We start from the raw sequence: 21,364 nt of genomic DNA, 5'->3' as shown, positions 1-21,364 counted from the left end.
AAAAATTAGAGATGCTCTTAATTAAAGGCACATTTGGCAGCTACTGAAAGTGGCATGCATCTGACACAGGCGGGCTCTCCAAGTCGCACTGCACAAGTCGTCCATCTGTTACACATCTCATTTCTTTACATGGTAGTCCAATATAACCCACCTTGTTAGTTAACTTGCTTTATAATTTTGCAGCAATTGGCTACTTAATGCACTATTTTCATTAAAGGCAAAAGGGAAGTTTGCTCACAGTTGACAGAAAATGCACTTTACGGTGTCAAAACTGAAAAATAAGGCATGGACTTCACAAAACAAGTTACAGGTGCTTTTGTTAGAATTTTATAGACTTCATGCTTCTTTTAACTGGAGCTCAAAATACTTCACTGGCTCATGTATGAGGGATTATGGAGTGATTTTTAGAGTTGGTAATGAGATGTTTCAAAAGCAAAAAAAGCTGACTAAAGTCATCATTTTCCCTTATAAATAATTTTACTGCATAATTCTGTTTCAGCTAACCTGACATTAAACTTGCAATGTTTACTGGTAAAGATTAATCTGCATTACAACAGAACCTACACATGTACAACGGTCACACAATACAGGTTAAAAGAAAAAGTAAACTAATCCAAAGCAGCAGCAAAAAAAAAAAAAAAAAAAAAAAATCAAGAAATAAATGGTTAAATGGGTCCTTTCTACGTCTGAGGGAAAAGTTTTCCCTCAATACGTGTAAGTCATGAATTGGGACATCCTTCCCACTTGTTTTGCTAAGCTAGTTATATCTGAATCTGAGCTTTCATTTTGAAAGACCAAAGATCAAATTGATAAGCTAAGATTGAGAAGACAAGATAACAACCATTTGGTTTGCATTAGGGAATTTTTGATTTATGGGGAAAAAAATTCGGGAAGAACCTATAACCAACACATAGCCTCCAGGTGAATAGCAGTACTTTGTGTACAAACAGTTCTGTTAAATGATTTAATGTGGCATGCTCTTCATTACTCAGATCCATGACTACATCCTACAGGCTAAAGAGAATAGTAACCTATTCAAGTGACATACAAGTTGATGCCCAACTGCCTTTAATTAAGCAAACTTTTAATCTCCTAGATTTCCTGATGATTTGTAGTCTTCATATACATTTCGAGGGCTGGAAAGAGTAAATAACCTCAATCTTTCAATAAATTTAGCAACGTATGCTTCTTCTTTGTTTCTGTTTAGGAAAGTGCCTCAATGTGAAATGCTTCCCTTTCTATCATAACGGTTATGAAGCCGCTGTGTGAACTCAGCTTTGAGATGTTTTCTTCATTTTGTGATCCAAATTTAATGAAACATTAAGAATCGTTTCACTCTAAAAGGAAGGTTCCACACTTTGGAAAGTGTTGAACAGTTTTGCAGCCTTGACTGCTTTGTAATGTCCTGGTTTGAAAAGCAGAATTTTGTAAGGATGTTTCTACCGTCTTCCTTCACTTCATGTCCCTGATTAACTATTTTAGTTATTAGAAAGGATACATTTGTCAGCCAGTTAATGTTTTACATGAGAAGAAAGTAAGGAACTAAGGGCATCCAATTGGGATTTTTCTAATTCTCACTGCAGAAAGCATTTTTACCCAAACACCACACATCAGAACAAAAATATCCTCTATCACCTCAATGCATATAAAACGTTGCACAGTGAAGTGGTCTTTCAAAACCACTGGGTTAAGAATGGTTTCCTTGGGGAAAAATATGATTGCAACTACAAACCTTTTTCCTCAGTACAGGATCAGGCAGGTTGAAAAGGAATTATCGCTTTATTGACGGTCAGTATACTAGCCAGAGATGCACTGAATGGATTCCTATGTGACTTTTCTTAAGTTCTCATCTGGAGTAGGGTTAGAGTAATTAAAAAAAAAAGTGATTAATAAGCCATAAAAAAAGGGAAACTCCAGGGACAGTAAGGCTGGCCCAATAAAAAAAGTCACAGGAGATTCTGGAATGTGTGTCACAATTAATTATAGCAGCACTAGTAAGAAGGCTTAGATAAATATTCACTGAATAAAAGGCATCCAAGAGGGGACTTCAGATTATTTTTGGAGCTTTTACAAAGAGAAAAGTGGCTACCATAGTGGAAATGGTACAGGTCTTAAACAAAAAAATTCACTCTAACAAATAAATAAGAAAGGATTTGATAGGATGGATTACTTAATGATGATGCAACTAACATACTTTCTGTTCTTAAAAGGCTAATATACTGCACTATCGTAATGTACATTTAATGCTCTAATAAATATCACAGGAAATGATTAAACTACTGGGTTTCCACCATGGTGCAGTACTTCTAGAAATGTCTCTAATGGCTTAGTTAACAGAACTGCTGAAATGCTGCTACATTATTTCAGAGGACACATGCAGATACCAATGAACTGTGGACTCTAAGATCGGAATACTGCATATTTGAGACATCACAGCGGAGATTAATAAAAATGTGTCTCCTCGCCAAGTTGCATGCATTTCAGTCACAGTATCTGGGAGACTCAGAAGAGTAGTACACAGGCTTAATGAGTAATCTGTTTCATGATATTAACGATGCAAGCAGATGTTCTACCATGATAGTTCTGACAGAGCAGAAGATCTTAAGCAAGCCAGAATGCTCAGTATAAATCTTAGCAAACTGGAAATTAAACTTTACACAGTTCTGTTTAAAAGGTACCCATCCTATTCTAACCAAGCATTTTTCCCACCTGCCACTGCAATTTTTGATCATTCTTTAAGACTAACACATATATCCAGAACTAGAACCAAGGCGTACCACATATTGTACTTATTTAGGTTTAGTGTTTTTGTGTTTTTCAACTGAAAGAAATAAGAACCAACCACTTTCTCCATATAATAATTTAATATATGCCAGCCAAACAAAGTATTTTTATCTTTATTCAATTAAATTAAAACAGACCTGCCAGGTATATTATATAACATTCACTATATACACATGATTTAGGCAATGCAAGGTAATTCTAGATATGCTGATTACTCGACTATTAGTAAAACATGAATGGTGTCAGTGATGCCCCAAGTGCTCCTTCTTACAGTGGGTGCCTGCTTTGCCACAGTAAGGTTAGAGGGACAGCTACGACATGGGTTACCAGGAAACCACTGAGGGAATGACAATCTAGCACAGATTAACAGTCTTCTAAATGTAAATAGAATGCTCAACAGTTACATTTTTTAAAAAGTCCTCCTGTCATGTTAATGACACAATTTCTCTTATTTGAAGGCAACACCACCACATTTCGTTTGTGTTTAGGGGGAGGGACAGGTGGAGGAAATGCTCTTAAATTGGTATAATATTTAAAATAAAAACAAAAAAAAGTACCTCTTTGGTGAAGCCTTGGTACCCATTCAATTCACTGTAATAATCTGTAAACAGGACTGCAGTACGGTGCTGGGCCTTGAGTTCAACAAGGGCAGGTACCACAGCCTTTCCTCACAGTCCTTTGAATGATTTTTAAGAAAATATTCTAAAGTAGAAGAGTAAAGCAAAGGAAAAGAAGGGAGGATATTAAAATCCCTGTTTAAGATTTTTTTTTAAAAGTGCATGATATTTGGAATTATAAAAGCTGTCATCACGTGGGCTGCTGGACACCAGACTGTCTTCCACCCCTCTGATGGTAGACATCACTTCATAGAAAGGGACTCCTGTCTACTGGCTGGACAGATGCCTGCGACTTGATGTTCAGGTGCAATCTGTTCTCCATTTCCTCTAGGTCAGTCTCTCCGTATTCTAAACTGGAATACCGTTTCATCTTACAATTAGGTGTAGGTTAAAACTCATTGTCTTATACTGCATCTTGAAGTAGAGTCGTTAGTGTTTGGAGTTCTCACTGCAACTCCTCAGTGCTGGCACATTCAGTGCATCCATTGCCAGCAATGGATTTGGGGCTCGGATACTGTCCATCCTAGGGCAGAGGAACTCAGGAAGAGTGGGCATTCTCCAACAGTGGTGGTCCATCTCTGTGCACAGATGGGTGGGTGTGCTCCCTTTTGTAAGTTTTTGGAGGGAGTTTGGGGATATGTTGAGAAGTGCTTTGTCGTGGAGGAACAGGCGGCCCAGCATTGGAATGGAGGTCTACTTCTTGTGTCAGTGGTGGGGATGGCAGGTGCCTTCTTGTGCCATGAGGAGAAGGTGTTTGAGGAGGTGGTGGGGTGAAAGGGGAAGGACTGTTTGGGAAGAAGGCATTGCCATGGTCACTTTTTTTGCCCAAAGGAGGAGGTTGGAGATGTAGTGGTGAGCTTGAGAAAACATCAGGTGTCCTCACAGGTTCTCGTGGTGGTAGCAAGGGAGGGCTTTCGGGAGGCTCTGACAGGGAGGTCCGGTCTGAGAGGGAGTAGCGGGGTGAATAGGCTTTGGATGTGGGCTGCCTAGGAGGGATGGCTGGGGGGCTGTCCAAGTGCTTCGACAGGATCTAACAAACAAAAAAGGATTAAGCATATTTATTAATGATTTATATAATACCAGGAATATCTGAAGAACTAGGTTGAGGTTTTCAAACATGTCTGTCAATACCCAATAAAGACAGTTTCACCAATGTTAAGTATTTGCTTTAATCTTTTTCTCAAAATTTGGTTGGTTATTCCTGCTTGCTTTTTAATCTACTGCAGGATCACTTCTGACCTAGCAAAGTAACCTATTAATTTCAAAATTTTAAATTTATTATGACCATTTCAAAAAGTTCTATAGATTTGTGTTATCCAGGTACTGTGCTCTCTGGACAACGTAAAATGATGGGTTCAGCCAAACAAAACAAAAATGAATACAAAATAAACCCAGTAAAAAGCATTTAAACAGCTAAAAAAGAAAATAACTATCATAAACTTTTAGGGTCTCTTGGAACTCAGCACCATTGAAAAGCCTGTGGGAGGCACTCTTCCGGCAGAGAGCACTTCCCGGATGCAGTGCCTTCAGACTGCTCCTTCCCTCCCCCGTTTTATGTTTCTCTGTGTGAATGTTTTCAAAGGACTGCTTAAAGCCAAATTACTCTTACTGGGTAAATTAAAACACGTTATATTTCCTTAACATTATCAAAGTTCTTGGTTTATGAGAATTTGTACGTAAAACATACCAATTAACTTCAGAAAAGAAACTGACATGACTACATGAATCTTTAAACTACTAAACCCAAATATTCTGCCATGTTAATCTGTCCCCGTGAGAAACGCACTAGACATGAAGAGCTGCTGACGCTGTCACTGTAATGACCCCAGGTAACCAGGCTTTCTACTTTACCTTAGATGGGGAAGATTCCGCTGGGGCAGATTCTGGTCGTCTTCGTGGAGGAACAGGAGGGGGGACAGGCACTTCATCGGTGCCCCTGGTTAAGCTGATAGATGATACTGAAGCAGACCCTGTGACATTTTAAAAAAGAGCTCATGGGAATTTTATTTCATTTATGACTCTTGAAAAGGTTTAGTTGGAAATTGCTTATATTTATTAAATGTGTAGAAGTACTCAGTTGTATTTCACTTATTAAAGCAAACTGCTATAAATGCATGCAGAAGTTTCTGAGCAGAATTTTAGAAGAAAGCTGCCAAAGATACCGTTATTTTGATTCTTGTACAAAATCAGATTCCTAGTGTCAACCTGCTGCTGGGACATTTAATTGAGTCTCAGATTTTTGGGGGAAACAACAGGCACTGAAAAATCTTTGGAATGGTAATTTTTGTTAAGTTTAATGACGGGCTCGCTCTTCTTCTCTGACTTTATTTGTATAGACTCTCCCTGCTCTTCCTAGATAGTTGCTGGGAACAGTTTCTGATCCTCACCCTTCTTCCTAATGTCTCTCCCAGCAATTCTCTCCAGGGATGCAGGGGAGAGATCCAGGATCCCTGGAGGGATCACTTCCGATTTTGCTGAGATGTAGACTCTGCTAGCACACTGGCAAAGTCAGGCTCATGATCCTCTAATCCAAAAATCTTGAGGTTTGCTGGAACTATGTAAGGCAACTGAAGCATCATGACAATGAAAACAGAAATTGTACTGAAATACAGTCAATCCAGTTTGAGAATCAGCTGGTAAATAAACACTTAAAAATTGTGAAAAATACTTAAACTACCATTGAAATTATACTTGGAAAGTTCTCCCCTCCTACTCATTTTATTAAGCTTTTATTTTTGTCAACTAAATGCTACAAAATACAGAATTTAAAAAGTGCTTTGTGTTTTGATATTGTTAAAATGATCAACTACCTTCTTTTCTAAAGAGATATATAGTTAACTTTAGCATATAACTAATACCTTCTAAGGTACAAATTCCGAAATCCTTTGTATGAAAGGACAGCAAAACATCCTAACCTAAAAGCTTAATCTAATTAAAATAATGGGACTGAATGGTTGGTTTACTTCAAAAACAAAAAGGTACAATGGAACTTTATCAGTGATGAGTATTTGGGCTTATAATTTAATGGTTAAATCATAATTTAAGAGGCCTATAGCCCACGCCGTCACCACGCTATGCACAGCTGTGATCACACACTGCGTAGAGTTGCCAGCATTCCCGTATGCGCATGCATGCTCCGAAGTTGAGCAATAACATATATTTAGAACTCTAGAGTTGGAAAAGAGAAATGGCTAAATGGGGGAAGCTACTATTTATTTTTTAAAAGAGGAAAAAATAAAAAGGGTTTTTACAAAAAAGCATGGAAAGTATATATACTTAAGCAAATCATTTCTGATTAAAAGATAGCAAAAGTGAAGGCCTCACTTCCAAGATACTGCAAGCAAGGTACCAATGCTGCCAGACCCAAGACGAATTTTAGCAAGAAAGGTTACACTTGGTTTGATTTTTGAAAGCCAAAGCAAGAATTATGAGTCTTAAACCAAATATACTAACTTGGGCCATGGGGCAGTGTTACTTGGATAAAGACGGTATCGCTGCCTGTGAAAGGAAACAAGAAAAAGATTTTTCTTTCATTGATAGATTCAACCCATCTATAAAAATTTGTCATTCTAGTTTTAAAGAATGCTGTGAGAAGAAAAAGCTGGGTTAATATTATATTGTGCATTTTGAAGATTTAAAAAAAATATATTGCTTGATGTCAGAATAATTAAAGGACAAATATTCACAAGAAAACTAAGCTATACTGTATTACTGTAATACTTAATTGTATAAATGGAAAGCAAAGAATTTAGGAGTCTTTACAGAAATGCCATTTACTAATTTTGAACCTCTAGCTTGTGAAAGCAGTAGGAAATAATTATTTTATACAAATTAAAAAAGAGGGAATTTCTTGGTAAATACCTTTGAAAAGTGTTCCTGGAGCATCTATTCTCATCACAAAATAACTACAGCATTAAATAAACTGGAAGTGATATAGCTATTTTCCTTTTGTAGCAATAAACACTTCAAAAAATCAAACGGTCTGGTGCTAAGACATGTTCTGAAGGAAGCGGGTACATTTGCAAGAATCTAATTTCAATAATCTAAAGAAAAACTAGTGGCATATTAGTAAAAGATAGGGATAAAACCAAGGCATATCTTTTGACTTACAAGTCACAGTCTTTTGCCAAGAATTATACATATACATACATACTGTATACACAAATGTCAACTTGGCTTTGAACACCTTTGTATACAGCATCATCTTACATTCACAGCTTTTGTAGATTTGGGGCGCTCCTTTGGTCTTACTGTGCTAAACTGCTTGGTCTCACTACCTGGAAAATACTTTTCAAAAATCCAGGAATTTTACATTGTCTTATCCAGAAATGTATGTTGGATATTCTTGTCAGCTAGATACCAGATAAATTTATTAATCATGACTGAGGAGACCCAGTTAATTGAAAAAACAGTATTAGTTTATTAAGTAAAAAATCCCAGAGAATGGCCCAATGGCTCTCAGTATCAGTGGCACATTAGAAATTCTAAAGGAGCTTCAAAAGATACTGGCACTCCGAGGCCAGGGCCAGGAAGTACAGTAGGGCTGGGCCCAGGCGTTTCTCTAAAGCTCCCCAGGGGATCATACTAGAGTTAGGATGAAAATCATTCTTGAAATAGAAACAAGCATTTTACTTTCGGAAAAAATTTTTATACATGTATACACATACATGTATGAAAGTAAAATGATGGGTAACACCTTAACCTCACTAAAGTCTGGTAGATGTCCTTCCAACTCTTCACTTGCAATCTTGCGTAAGGAAAGCCTTACATCCAGCTTAAAATATCTGTAAAACTTCATCTTGGTAGACCTTTCTACCAAGGGCTGGAGATAAAGCTCATCTCCAGGGCACAGACCAGGGCCGACCTTTGCCTGCTCATGACCGGCTGGCTTCCAACAGGAATGTCTGCACCGAGAGCCATTTCACCATTCACCTTTGCTACTGCAACAGAAACCAAGTCATGGTCCTGGTGGTCTTTTCTTTGTCCAGCCACTGTGAACATCACCTCAGAGGTGGACCTGGGTGTGTGCTGCAGCGCCAGGGGGGTGGCCAGGGGCTTCCCTCTCAGTGTTGACCCTAAGGCTTCCCATGAGCATTCTTGCCCAGCCCGTGGTCATCCTTCCATACACTCTTACGGCATCCAACCGAGATTGCCCTTTGCCTCTTAACACTGCAAGATTTCTTTGTGGAAGTGTTTAGCAAAGAGTAAAAGATGCAACAGAGACTAGCATAAAAAGAATAGCACTAAAATTGATTTTTAAAAACTCCAAATTCTAGTTAAACATTGCCTTTTGGAAAATATAAGCAGTGGCACTTTTGCTGCCTTCTGTGTGGAATGTGTCCTGCAGACACCTAGGCAACTCTCCCGTGCCAGGCTCTGGGAGAAACAGTCACATCTCCTTGGGGAGCAGGATGGAGCCCGTGGCCCTGCATTGGAGTCAGAAACAGTTGAGGATCTTAAACAAACATACTGGAAGTAGGTTTTAAGTAAGGGATCAAGTCAGCACACGAATATTTTTATAACATGTTGACTTATTTGATTTCAAAATCATTTATAATTTTTACTATCAGCAAAGAGTAGGAATAGGCATTTTCTTGATCATGAGGAAAAGACATTGAGAAAGTCCTCAAATGACTTAGCCTGGGTGCTAGCATGCAGGTCACTGCCCTTGGCTCACTGTGGGAGCCTGCCCGAGGACCACAGTCCATCTCAGAATGGCTGTCCTTTCCTGCCTGGCTCATCATTGAGAGATGTGGCCTTTGTCTACAAACTTCGGTTTCCCAGTTTCACCCTCTTCCACTTTTAGCTCCTTAAACTAAAACAAGTAGAACTGACAATGAATGGTTTTCCTGGTGCATCAATAATTCTGTTGTTAGGGAATCCGTAGAAACATATAGCTGTCTTCTCAAAAACAAAAACAAATCCTCTTAGTAAACTAGTTAGAATAAATAATGATTTCAGCTCAGTATGCTGAAAAAGTGCTGGTTTCCTTTTATTTAAGGAGCTGGTGTGTTGGAGATTCTTTTAACCTCACATCTATTTGTACTTAACAAAACTATACACTAGCTTATTATGTATACAAGGATATTTCAAAAAAGTTTGGAAAAATGGAGTTAAAAGATGCTTATTTTTTTAAAAAAGATGCTTATTTTGAAAAATTCTGAATTTTTACAACATGGATTTCCATGGGCTTTCTGAAGGCTGGCCCTTTGATTTTATGAAACAAAGGCAAAATGTAGTATCCTCATGGCAAGCACATTTGAGATGGCCCCAAGACAGACTGCCTGAAATGATACATGTCCACTCCAGGGAGGAACAAGATCCTGGACCAAATCGCAAAGCAATATATATCCAAAGACTTAATGTTAAGATTTTAAATTACATTCTCTGAGTTAGAAGAAACCTTAAAATTCAGTTTGACTCCCAGGAGGTATTAAAAATATGCTTTATCTAAACTCAGAAAGCTCACTAGCCGACTGTGCTAGCCCAGAGTCAGGGCTCCTCCATCTCTTGCTCTTAACGCCAGGCTGCCCGCACTGCTGGATTCTAGTGTGTCAGCACACTGACCTAAAACAGCCAGTGGAAACAGTCACGACAGGGCTAAAGATGATTTAATTATGGACAAATGCCAGAAAGTGGCCTGTTCCTAGGAGAGTTTTAAGGTTCCAGATGAAATATTCAATAAGAAAACTCACGGCTTTCTGAATTCAAAAGGCAACCAACTTTTCCAGAGGGTTAGTGCTGTGCTGTATGGCTGGCTAGCCACTGGCCACGTGAGATTACTGAACACTGCACTGTGCTTGCCTGATTTAACATATGCTGTAAATATAAACTCCACACCGAGCTTAAAGAGAATTAAAAAGGAACTGGAAAACATCTCAATCATGGTTTTTATATTGAATTCATGATGAATAATTTTAATATACTAGATTAGATAAATTATTACTTTAGGACAAATGGCCACTGCAGTCGGGGCTGTCACAGGCTAATGCCAGGAGTCACGGATTCCTTCCTGGTCACCCATGCAGGTGGCAGGGTACCTGGGCCATCATCTACTGCCTTCCCAGGATTAGCAGGGAACTGGACTGGAAGCAAAACAGCCGGAGCTTTAAGCACCGCTCCAATACGGCATGGCAGCTTTCTAAGAGGAAGCTTACCTTTGCCAGCCCCAACATATATTACTAAAACTAATTTTACCTAATTAATTTTGCTTTTTCTAATGTGACTACTAGACATTTAAAGTTATGTGGCTCTCATTATATTGTTCTTCGATTGTGGCAATCTAGAAATGAGATTAAGCAGTCGTATACAAGTCTGAGAGACTTGTAGAGCTGTGCTGAAAAGTACAGGCAGGCTACTAACAGACATGTGGGGTGCACTGAGAAATGGTGAAGTGCGAGCTGGAACTTGAAAATCTGCAGTTAAAAGGTACTGCTGAACTTGGTGGGGATGAAATGGATACACTATGTATTCAAATATGATAATCTTGGAGGCAGCATTTAACACATGAGACAACATTCCTTACAGATTTTCAGGGTAATCTTTCTTTCTCTTCATACGAGGGATGCATTCGGAATACACAAATACAGTTTTACTAACTTTACCCTTATGCTTTTTGGTAACATATACATTTAAAGAAGGGTGTTCCAGCACATTTTCTTAAAAAAATTTCCTGGCTGCTTGAGTTCGGAATTTATATTTTTATAGCAGTATGTTTTTAAAAATGGTATCTGAATAATCTGTGAGTTTATACATACACAAAACCCACAGATTCCTTCTTTACCTCTAGCATATAATATTAATAAATGCTTCAGAGCACTTAGCACCTACTTGAGTGAAAGGGGCTTGAATGATCCGAATCAAACACGCTGCAGACATCTGTGGCACTGGAAGCACCAGACGCAGGAGGAGGTGTCAAGGGAGTTCTGGGAGAATCTGGGGCCGATGCTGTACTTTCTGTTTCGCTCTCTGGGATCCTGCTGTAACTGATTTTCCTTGGCTCCTGCTGCAGAGGGGTAGGATGCCTCATGGTACCTGGCCTTGGGTTGGATGGACGGACACCAGGAGATTTAAGGGGATAGCTATATTTTTTTGGCTGCAGACATAAACAAAAACAAAAAAACACAATCCTTAATAAACCATAGTAGAAAGGAATTTTTTTTCTACATATGCCTGATACTATTCAACTAATAGGAAAACCATAAATCGCTAAGAAGTGATGAGTCAGATCAAAGGTGTTAAAGTATTAATTTTGCATTTTGCTAAAGCCTTGGTAACTAATTTTTTAGATATTATACTTCTTTAAATCAGTGAATTTTAATCCTGTAAACACTAAATTATTTATAATTTCATTATTCTTGAGAAATTTTTGTGAAACATATTGTATATTTCCTTGGCTTTTAAACAGACTATTTTGAAGAAACGACTTTTTTTGGACAACACTTTCTGAGAGTCATCATCATGAACATGGCACTCTACTGTGCTACAATACAGTGATTCCGTTCTCTACCAATGCACTCAGTTGCCCAGGCTGTGATCTGAGCGCATGTAGGTTAGTTCTACAGAGTGCTCATTTCTCACTGGTACCAGTGTCCCTCATGAGGCAAACTACATCTCTTAATCTAACGTTTATCTCCTGACTGACTTTATCAGGAGTAGGAGGGTAGAATTGGATTAGAGAGTTAATGACACTGTATACCAAGGTATTTCAAAAAGTTTGCAGGAAAATGGAATTAAAAGAGGTTTATCTAGGTGCAAAAAAATGCTTTCAAGTCCATGTGGGGTCATCCAAAAGTTTATGAAAAATGTGATTATGCAGAGATGACAAAATTTTTTTTGCATCAAAATACACTTATCTTTTCATGACATTTTCCATGAACTCTTTGAAATACCCCCCAAGTATTTGACCAGGCACTGACAAGAACTAAAAAAACAATGGAAACTCTTTTTCCAGAGTATCTTTAGCCAAACCTGATAATTTTATGGCAAATGATTAGCGGTTAAAATTTGAAATAAGTCATTACTTTCAAAAAGTAGCATTTCTAAACTCTAAGTGTACTCTAAGTGAATTAGCATGAATTATATTAAGTGTCCTGTACTTGAAATAAATCTTGTATCACTTTTTTGGGGGGTAAATTTAAAAATAAAAAAATTTTTTTGCTCAATTTCATCATCATATTAAAATTATTCACATTAATAATGTTAATTCATTTGGAACCATGTAGTATATTTCTGGGTGTATTTACTAAGTACTTTAAAAAAATCACTAAACTGTCACCTGTATACTTCTTCCCCAAATACCTTTAATAAAACTTATCTGTAAAACATATGTGGGTAGTGATGACATCACTTAATGTAAATGACAACTACAGAACGCATATAAAGTAAAGATGAATGCTTACAAATCTTGGGAGAGGCTTGGGGTTTCGCGGTTCTATTTCTAGGGACTTGTTGAAGAGATAATCTGTAAATTCTTTTTCCATGCTATTTCCCATTGGATTCAAGTTTTCAAAGAACCTCTAAAATAAATATATAGAATTGTTAGGATTAAATGTTTCAAATTTAGTTTTAAATTCATGAAAATAATTTAAGGAAACACCTAACAGTAAGACATTTTCTTTTTCTCTTCTACAGAACACACCTGCCTTTTATTGGGCAGCTTGTAATCAAATGCATGTATACTCAAATAAGCCAGCTCACCTTGATATCAGATTCTACTCGTAAACAGTAAGGCTGATTTTGGTACTGTTGGATCTCGCCTGTGATCTCAGCTACTTTCCTCCTTTTGCTGAAGTTTATCAGCTCTTTTCCGTGTCGTTTCAGAACCTCAGGGTTGCCCTCTTCTGTTTTTAAAATATTAGTGAGATAAATTCCTAGAAGATGTAATAAAAATTATTTCAACAATAAGGAAAAAGTCAGGTTTTTCTATTAATTGAGGGGATGTTATGCTATACTGCTTCAATCCAGACTTAGATTTTCATACTGTGAAAGACAACAGACTAAGTGAATGTCAACAAACTTTTTAATACATACCAAATTTTTTCTGTGAAACACTTAATGTTATAAATGGCAGGAAAAAAGGGAGCCCAAGTTTAACAAAATGGTAGATTTTTCATAAAATAACCCATTTCTATATCTCCCCTCCCCCAAAAAGAACCCATTGTTATTTGACGTAACACTTTTGTTAAGTAACCTCATCACTAAGGATATTTCTGGCTAAAGGGATAAATACCAAATTCAGTGTCATGTTTTCTTCTCAGTTCCTGAGGCCCTGGAATGTAGGATCACTCCCAGAGATGTGCAGGATCTGTAAGCCTGTCGCCTGCAGGACAACAGGCACCTTGGTTCTTCCCCCAGCCTCTGCTGCCAGGCGTGCTTTGGGTCCCTTTTGTTCTGGCGTGAAAGCTGCCCTAACCTGGCTCTGCTCCTCGGTCTTGCACAGACCATTCAGTCTGGACTCAGTTTCCTCATGTATTAAGTGAAGGTAGGAGGGAGGATTATGGTGAGAAGTAAATGAGTGCATTTATATAGAGGCTTAACAATGGACCACAGAAGTATTTATTATCTATGGTTGTGATGGCCGATGCTGTTGCATCTTTTTTTGTTGTTGTTTTTAAGGATTTATTTATTTTATTACAAAGTCAGGTATACAGAGAGGAGACACAGAGAGGAAGATCTTCCGTCCGATGATTCACTCCCCAAGTGAGCCACAACGGGCCAGTGCTGTGCCGATCTGATGCCAGGAACCTGGAACCTCTTCCGGGTCTCCCACGCGGGTGAAGTGTCCCAATGCATTGGGCTGTCCTCGACTGCCTTCCCAGGCCACAAGCAGGGAGCTGGATGGGAAGTGGAGCTGCCGGGATTAGAACCGGCGCCCATATGGGATCCCGGGGTGTTCAAGGCGAGGACTTTAGCCACTAGGCCACGCCACCGGGCCCTGTTGTTGCATCTTGCACTATTTCTTTATGCTTTTGTTTTTCCTCCCAAATCCCGACTATGATGATTTGCAAAGAGAAGAGGGGTATTAATACTGAATTCATGCACTTAGCACACAAGAACTGAATCTGCTGTGTGCCAAGGATCGTGTTAGGTATTGCAGCCACAAAGCGGAAGAAGACAGTTCTGACTTCAAGGTGCCTGGAGGTTTGAATGTGGGGTCCCTGCAGTACAATGCAGTAAGTGCCGTTTCTTGAGGTGTTATATTAATAGCAATGCACAAGGTGTTGTGAGAGCACAGAAGAGGTGTTCTCTCTGATGGGCTGATGTGATTAGAACAAGCAACATGGTGAGGAAATGCTTAGACTCCGAGTCTCAAAAAACAAATAGAAGTTTAGTGAGCAGAATAAGAAGAGCATTCTAAGCAAAGCAGTGATGTGAATGAAGGCACAGATGTGTGATGGAGTGTGGAAGGGATACTAGAGACATGCTGTTTGATATGGACAGACCACGGGGGTCTGGTGTTTGGAGTGGAAAAGAGGGGAGGGGTATGAAGGTGGACAGAGCCAACAGCTATAGGAATGGTTCTGAAGGCTTATACAACAGTCATCCTTTTAAATTCTCGAGTTTTTTGCAACAGCCCTGAAAACAGTGAATAGCTCAAGTCAATGATGAAATCAGTAACAACAAAACATGACAGACATCAATGCCTGCTTAGCTTTTAAAAACATTCAGTTATTACTGCGCCTTGGTTACTGGCCACTCTTGAGGATACATCCCTAAGAAAAGGTAATGCATTCTAGTAAGCATAGGCTTTTACGTCCCATGTCTGCCTATCATTTGACTTCTTTACTATCATGTATAGCCTTCTCTATGTAGCTGCATGATCTGCTAAACTCAACTGTTCAGTCTGACAAACAAGTCTGTAATAGTATGCATATTCAGTGGCAGCTACAATCAACATTCCAAATTAGTTACAAAGTGACAGGAGGGATTTTTTAAGTTTGGGTAGTAGTACCTGGACCAGCCTTTTGTTAAAGAGCTTTATTTTTACCCAGGAGATAGATTTCAAATGTCTTTGCGTTCTGGAAGGATTATTATAGCTGTGCTTTGCCAGAGAGGTGGGGAAGTTAGGACCAAAACCAGGAAGAACAGTTAGCAGGCAGCAGTGGTACTGGTGAGATGAGGAGGCCGTGTAAGTGCTATGAGGACAAACATTTTAAAGGCAGAACTCCCTAAGTATCCATCAACTAACTGGTTTGGGCAGGGAGTGGTGGCACTGAGAGGAGGATCTCATTTTTTGACAGTTACATCCTGAATAAGTAAAAAAAAAAATTAGGTACATATTCTCTCCCTCCCCCCATATAATTTTGAAAAAAAGTAATGTGGAACCTTTCTGTATGTGTATCTGAATATTACACACTAGCAAAACTGATTTTTAAAATATAAATAGGTTATCCCAATACTGAAACAAATCATTTTACATATCCTACCATGAGAATTTCCCAATAATGACTCAGTCTGGTGGACAGATGCATTAAACAGATGTTTTATTTTTTTCAACAGATGTTGGGTAAGGTACATCCTCTTTACAGGATGTTAATTTGCCTACATATTTATTCTTCCTTTGAGTAGAACATTTTAGTGAATGGAAAAATTGGGACATAGAGCAGAGTTCTGGCAAACCTTTTTTTTTTTTTTTTTTTTTTTTTTTCCTGTGTCTGTCTGCTGGAGGTTGGGGGAGGTTATTCCTTGACGCCTTAGAGACTGATGTGGGGAAATAGTCTAAGAGTGCTGTTGATAGTTCTGAGACTGTTGGCTTCATTGTACCAGTGTTGAAAAAATCTTTCCACGGTCTATTGGCTGACTAGGTCCACCCTACTGCATCCACAGACCCAGACACTTGCTGCAAAGCTTGGCCCAGGAGTGTTGACAACCTGTTCTGACTTCCATCCTTTGATGAGGCAGTCGATATCCCCTGCTGGCCTAGGTGAGCTGCCTGTCATGTCCCTCGTGCATCTGGGCATGCTGTCCACTGCACAGGCGTAAGCAGTTGAGGAGGCCCAGTCCTGATATATGTACTCAAAGATCAGACGACACATCCTGTGATTTTCCTGTGGCCAGAATTTGGGTCTAGTGGTCTAGTGGAATATTACTCAGCCATTAAAAAGAATGAAATCATACTGTTTGCAACTAGATGGTCCCAACTAGAGACCATCATCCCCAGTGAAGTAAGTCAAACCCAAAAGGACAGATACCATATATTCTTTGTAATATAAGGAAACCATCATGCAAAAACAAAACAAAACAACAGAGTTGCATATGCTGTCACTATTTTTAACCTTTGTTTAGGAAGTTAATGACTAATTCCTCAAAGGATAACTGAGAAGAGACAATATAATTATTTGCTAATATGAGTAATTAGAAAACCCAAGGAAATTAAAATTTGTTGAAATTAACTGTATGAATACCATTTATAACCAAATATATATAGGAGTAATAATAAGGAGAAAGGCTGAATATCATCAAATGTTCTTTCCAAATAAATTAACTTCCTCCCTTTCCCCAAATTATAAAGATCATCTGGTAAAAAAACAGACAAAATCGGCAATGAAAATGCTGAATAAATACTAAGGGATTGACTTTTGATAATAGCACTTTGGCACTATTGATTTTTTTGGACAAGATGTTTCATTGTTATGAGGGACTATTTGTGCAGTGGAGAATGGTAGCAATATCTGCTAGATGCCTGCAGTAACATCCCAATTCAAAAAAGACACCTTCAGAGATGGCAAAATTTTCCTGGGGTGGAGGGGACAAAAGTTGCCCTAAGTTGGAAATCAATGATTAGAAAGTGACAGTAATGAAAATTATAGCGTTGGTATAAGAAGCCAGTGGGATATGATTAGTACTGAAGAACAAGATTTCACACATAAGAATTATTTTAATGAGCCTGGACCTATAAACAAGGTCATTTTGTAAAAGAAAGTTGAATATTTCATGTGATGTCTAAAAAAGACTTCAGTCTGATAAAAGATTAAATACAATTCAGAAAGCCAAATTATAAAAAAAAAAATTGGAAGAAAATATAATTAAATGTTGAATTACTAGGTTAGGTGCACTTTTTAAGGTTGGAAACAAAACAGATTATAATAAAATGGACAGTTTTTAGAATTTAAAACATATAAACAAGTAGGTATATAGATAAAAACTGAATGGCAGATTGGTATAACTATGGACACAGCAAGAAATGTAAATATTACACAAATATATGAAAAAAATCTACGGCAACCAATCAAAATTTTAAACAGATGCCCAGTATTTTAAATACTAGGATGAAATCTTGTCATGAACAGACTTCTGTCTTAATGTGGGCAACTGACACAATCATTTAGATGCCTTTTGGGATGCCTGCATCCCAAAGCGGAGTACAAAAACATTAGAATAATATATAAAACAAGATTTAAAAATCTAAAATGTCAGAAAATGTTTCAATTGGAAAAAATATCCAGATATAACATTGTTATGTGAATTCTTTACATATATATACATACATACATACATATATATATATACACAGTGAGTTTTAGTTCTATAAACTGCTTACAAAGAAGTTTGGGTTGGGTCATGTTTCTGTAGGGTATTCAGTTGATTATAATCCAACTTAGAGGGTTTTTATGAATTTAAAAACATAAGGAAGTATTATACAAGGTCTAATGGCTGCCCAAGATGAGGCTGGAAAGTAAAATGCACAGATTATCCCTAATCTGAAATGTTTCAGAGTTTGGAATATACATATATCACTACCAGTGTCTTGGGGCTAGGACCCATTTCTAAAAGTGACAGTCACTTATGCTTCAAGTACACCTAACATTTATAACCGTATACACACACACACAACCTATATTTCGTGAGCTTGGGTTTTATTGCAATCTTCATATGAGGTCAGAGGCAGAATTTCCCACCTGTGACATCATCTCTCAAAGTTTCAGATTTTGGAACATTCCGGATCTTCAGATGAGAGATGCTGAACCTACATCCTAACAAGTCCTAACAGAAAAATTCTGAGAGGATCAGGCATTAAAATATTTGCTAAATTAGTTTCATCTGTTGGTATATTATACAGGTGCACATTCATTTAGTGAAACAAATACTTTGTTTTATTCCAAACACAATTAAAAATTTAGAAAGAAATACTTACCAAAGAAAGGCACACATGGTGGATTAATAGACCTGAGTTTTGCCAAATATTTCTTATAGTGATCTTCACTCAGTTCATGAGCTTCTTCTAAAATTTTCTTTTGGCGACTTGGTATTTGCTACAAGGAAAAAAAATATTCAGAAGACTTAAAGCAATCACACTGCTTGTTAAAAATAGCCAGGCTAACAATAAGATCCAAACACAAGCCTATTAGCTTGAGTCTAAGGATCTAGTACTGCATTTCCACAGGCCCAAGTACAAACATAAAGGGGTGTGTGTGAGAGAGAAAGAGGAATGGAGAGAGAGAAGGAGGGATGGAGAGTGAGATCTTGTTTATTTTGCAATTCTTCACGCAACTATGTGAGCAGTTAATTATACTTTACAGTAAAAACTACACTGCTTTTTCTTCTTATAAAAAGCCAGAACTTGTAAATGTATTTTAATTGAAATGCTCATTTTTAAAAGAACAACTAATTCATCACATAGTTTAGACAATTCCATCTTTTACCATTACTAAAAAAAGAGATATTTAAAAATTTAGGATAATCACTGAAATCTGATTTTTATAATACAGAATGAAAGTTCATGTTCAAACCTACCTCGAATGTGTGATCTAGTCTGTAAACAGGTGATGAGTTCATAGCACTGACAACTTCCAGGACACCATTAAAGTTGTTTAGCTCTTGAAAGACCTGTAGAATTTCAATTATTCGACTCACCACAGCTACTCTTTCTTCTAAATTTTCAGTTTCTACAATACATCTGGGGATCAGACGCAGAGAAAAAAATAAAATTGTAGAGTTTTCTAACAATGCAGTAGTTTAAAGGACTTAGTAAATAATCATGCAGAGTGGTGGTGTGGAGAGGTGAACTACAGTGTGACTAAAGATACACAGTGGAAGCTCAGCCAGTCCCCCCACCTAGCATTCTGCCGCCTCCTGTTTTCTAGACTGGGATACTAACCCAGTTATTGTCCTATTATGTTGGGCACACCATTTTACAGCATTACAAGTTAAGTGATGAGACTCATTCAGTTTATGTAGGTCTTTTGGATTCAAGTGTGTTTTAGCAGATTTTGTCCTAGAATTCAAGAATTCTGTTGCCTCCAATTCCTCATTTAATTGCAAGATTGTAGCCACTAAGACTTAATTTCTTTCTTTGGCCTAGAGAAACAAAGGGCTGCATTTCCAGAAACAGCTCTTAACCAAAGTACAACAATTATACATAAATAAAAATGAAAATAAGAGCACTTTACATCTCAATGTCTAGAATCACTGATATTTATGTATTTATAATCCTGAATGTCTATGCATCATAAATACCAGTGAGAAGCTAAAATAAAATATGCTATGAATGCCCAATATACTTACGATTGCTTAAGAAGGACTATACTATTGTAATAATAAAAGGGAAATCAGTGGAGGGAAGAGCATTTGGGTAGAGGGTAAGGGAAATTCCAGAACCTATGGAACTGCATCATTAATTAAAAAATAAAATTTAAAAAATGTGCTCTGTTCAAAAGAAAAGTCCCTAGCAAGAATTTAGTTTTTACAGTTTTTGAAGAATTTTTAATTGATTACTTTTCAGTAAAGAAAAACTTTACATCTGATTATCAGGTTTAGTTTATTATCTAAGGGGGAAATGAATATATAAACGGAAAACCTAAATATAAATCAACACTAAACATTTTTTAAAATGTAAAGTTACAGATTACATTATTCTCAGATGAACCAATTATATCTAAAACTGTCAAAATAAAGATGGCTTATCATCAAATTAAACATATTTATTAAAATCTTTTAGCATCAGTTAGACCTAAACAAATGTGTCATATTCTGGCATAATTCTGGTTAGCTGGACAATTAAAAAGAATGTTAACAAGTATAGTTTATTCTCATCTTTTATTTAACTATTTTAGTTATTATCAACTGGGTATAAAAACAAAGATTACTCATACAGCTTTGACTGTATTTCAAGGTGTGTGTGTGTGTGTGTGTGTCTAGAATCTATCATATGACAAAACGCAGGAGGCCACCTTAATCTAAGTAACCTATGAAAAAGCTGTATAGAACTGAGATGTTCTCTCTGTCTTACCAGTTAAAGTCCTCTTCTTACACACAGGTTTATTAGTATGGGCTTCTGCATTCTGAAGCATACAAAGAAGCCAGGAAGCAACATTTTGGGGGTAAATACTAATGCAAATGGAAGGAAATGCTAGCTTTCAGATGACTTGAAATGTTTATTTCTCTTTAGGAACCTGCCTTAGGTTCCAGTTATTCCCTTATCACTGGCTGCTTGTTATTTATAATCTCAATATGATTTGCAGAAATCTCATATCACCTTTATGAAATATTAGTCAGGTAATTATATATTGTTTTTAAAATATGACCAGTATACAAAGCTCTAATTGCTTGCCCCCAACTATTAAATGGATCTGAGATTCTGCACAGCTGGCACGATGGCATGAGGAGCCTCACTGATTTACTCCTTAGTGAAACTGGGAAATCCTTTCAAAATCCCAACAAACCATAGCACTTCAGAGTCTTTAGAAATGGCCCTAAAAGAGAAGAGCAAATGAAGAAACATGTTTTCAGGTGTTTCTACAAAAAGACTAAGAGAAGGGAAAGTTTGTGGCATGTAATCAGGCTGGCTGGCTCCCACCTCATCCTTCCCTGAACATCTACTTGAGATTGCTTCCTGTTGCCAAGAACACTCAGCTCTGAGCTGGAGAGCTTTGCTCCCTGCAGAAGGAGGGCTTCGGGCTTCCCATCCTGCCTAGGGCTTCCTGCTGCTGACACTGAGTCCTGATTGAGTACTTCTTCCGATT

The 21,364-nt window shown here is 37.6% G+C and overlaps 1 protein-coding gene across 5 annotated transcripts in view; it reads right to left on the bottom strand.

Moving 5' to 3' along the window:
- Positions 1-825: 825 nt before the first annotated feature.
- SOS1 (SOS Ras/Rac guanine nucleotide exchange factor 1) overlaps positions 826-21,364 on the bottom strand; it is a 118,667-nt gene continuing 98,128 nt past the window's right edge. For 2 of the 5 annotated variants that reach the window (XM_004582753.2, XM_058668041.1), the window contains 8 exons: positions 19,137-19,299; positions 18,538-18,655; positions 13,101-13,273; positions 12,803-12,919; positions 11,232-11,496; positions 6,855-6,899; positions 5,253-5,371; positions 1,421-4,431 (listed from right to left, as the gene is read on the bottom strand). In XM_004582753.2, the coding sequence (XP_004582810.2) occupies positions 3,940-4,431; positions 5,253-5,371; positions 6,855-6,899; positions 11,232-11,496; positions 12,803-12,919; positions 13,101-13,273; positions 18,538-18,655; positions 19,137-19,299 (1,492 nt within the window). In that variant the 3' untranslated portion in view covers positions 1,421-3,939. The other 3 variants (XR_009245988.1, XM_058668042.1, XM_004582754.4) reach the window with 3 other exon arrangements.

Source organism: Ochotona princeps, chromosome 8, assembly GCF_030435755.1.
Source record: "Ochotona princeps isolate mOchPri1 chromosome 8, mOchPri1.hap1, whole genome shotgun sequence".
In the NCBI taxonomy this organism is placed as follows: Eukaryota; Metazoa; Chordata; class Mammalia; order Lagomorpha; family Ochotonidae; genus Ochotona; species Ochotona princeps.
This window is presented reverse-complemented; position numbering and strand designations above follow the sequence as displayed.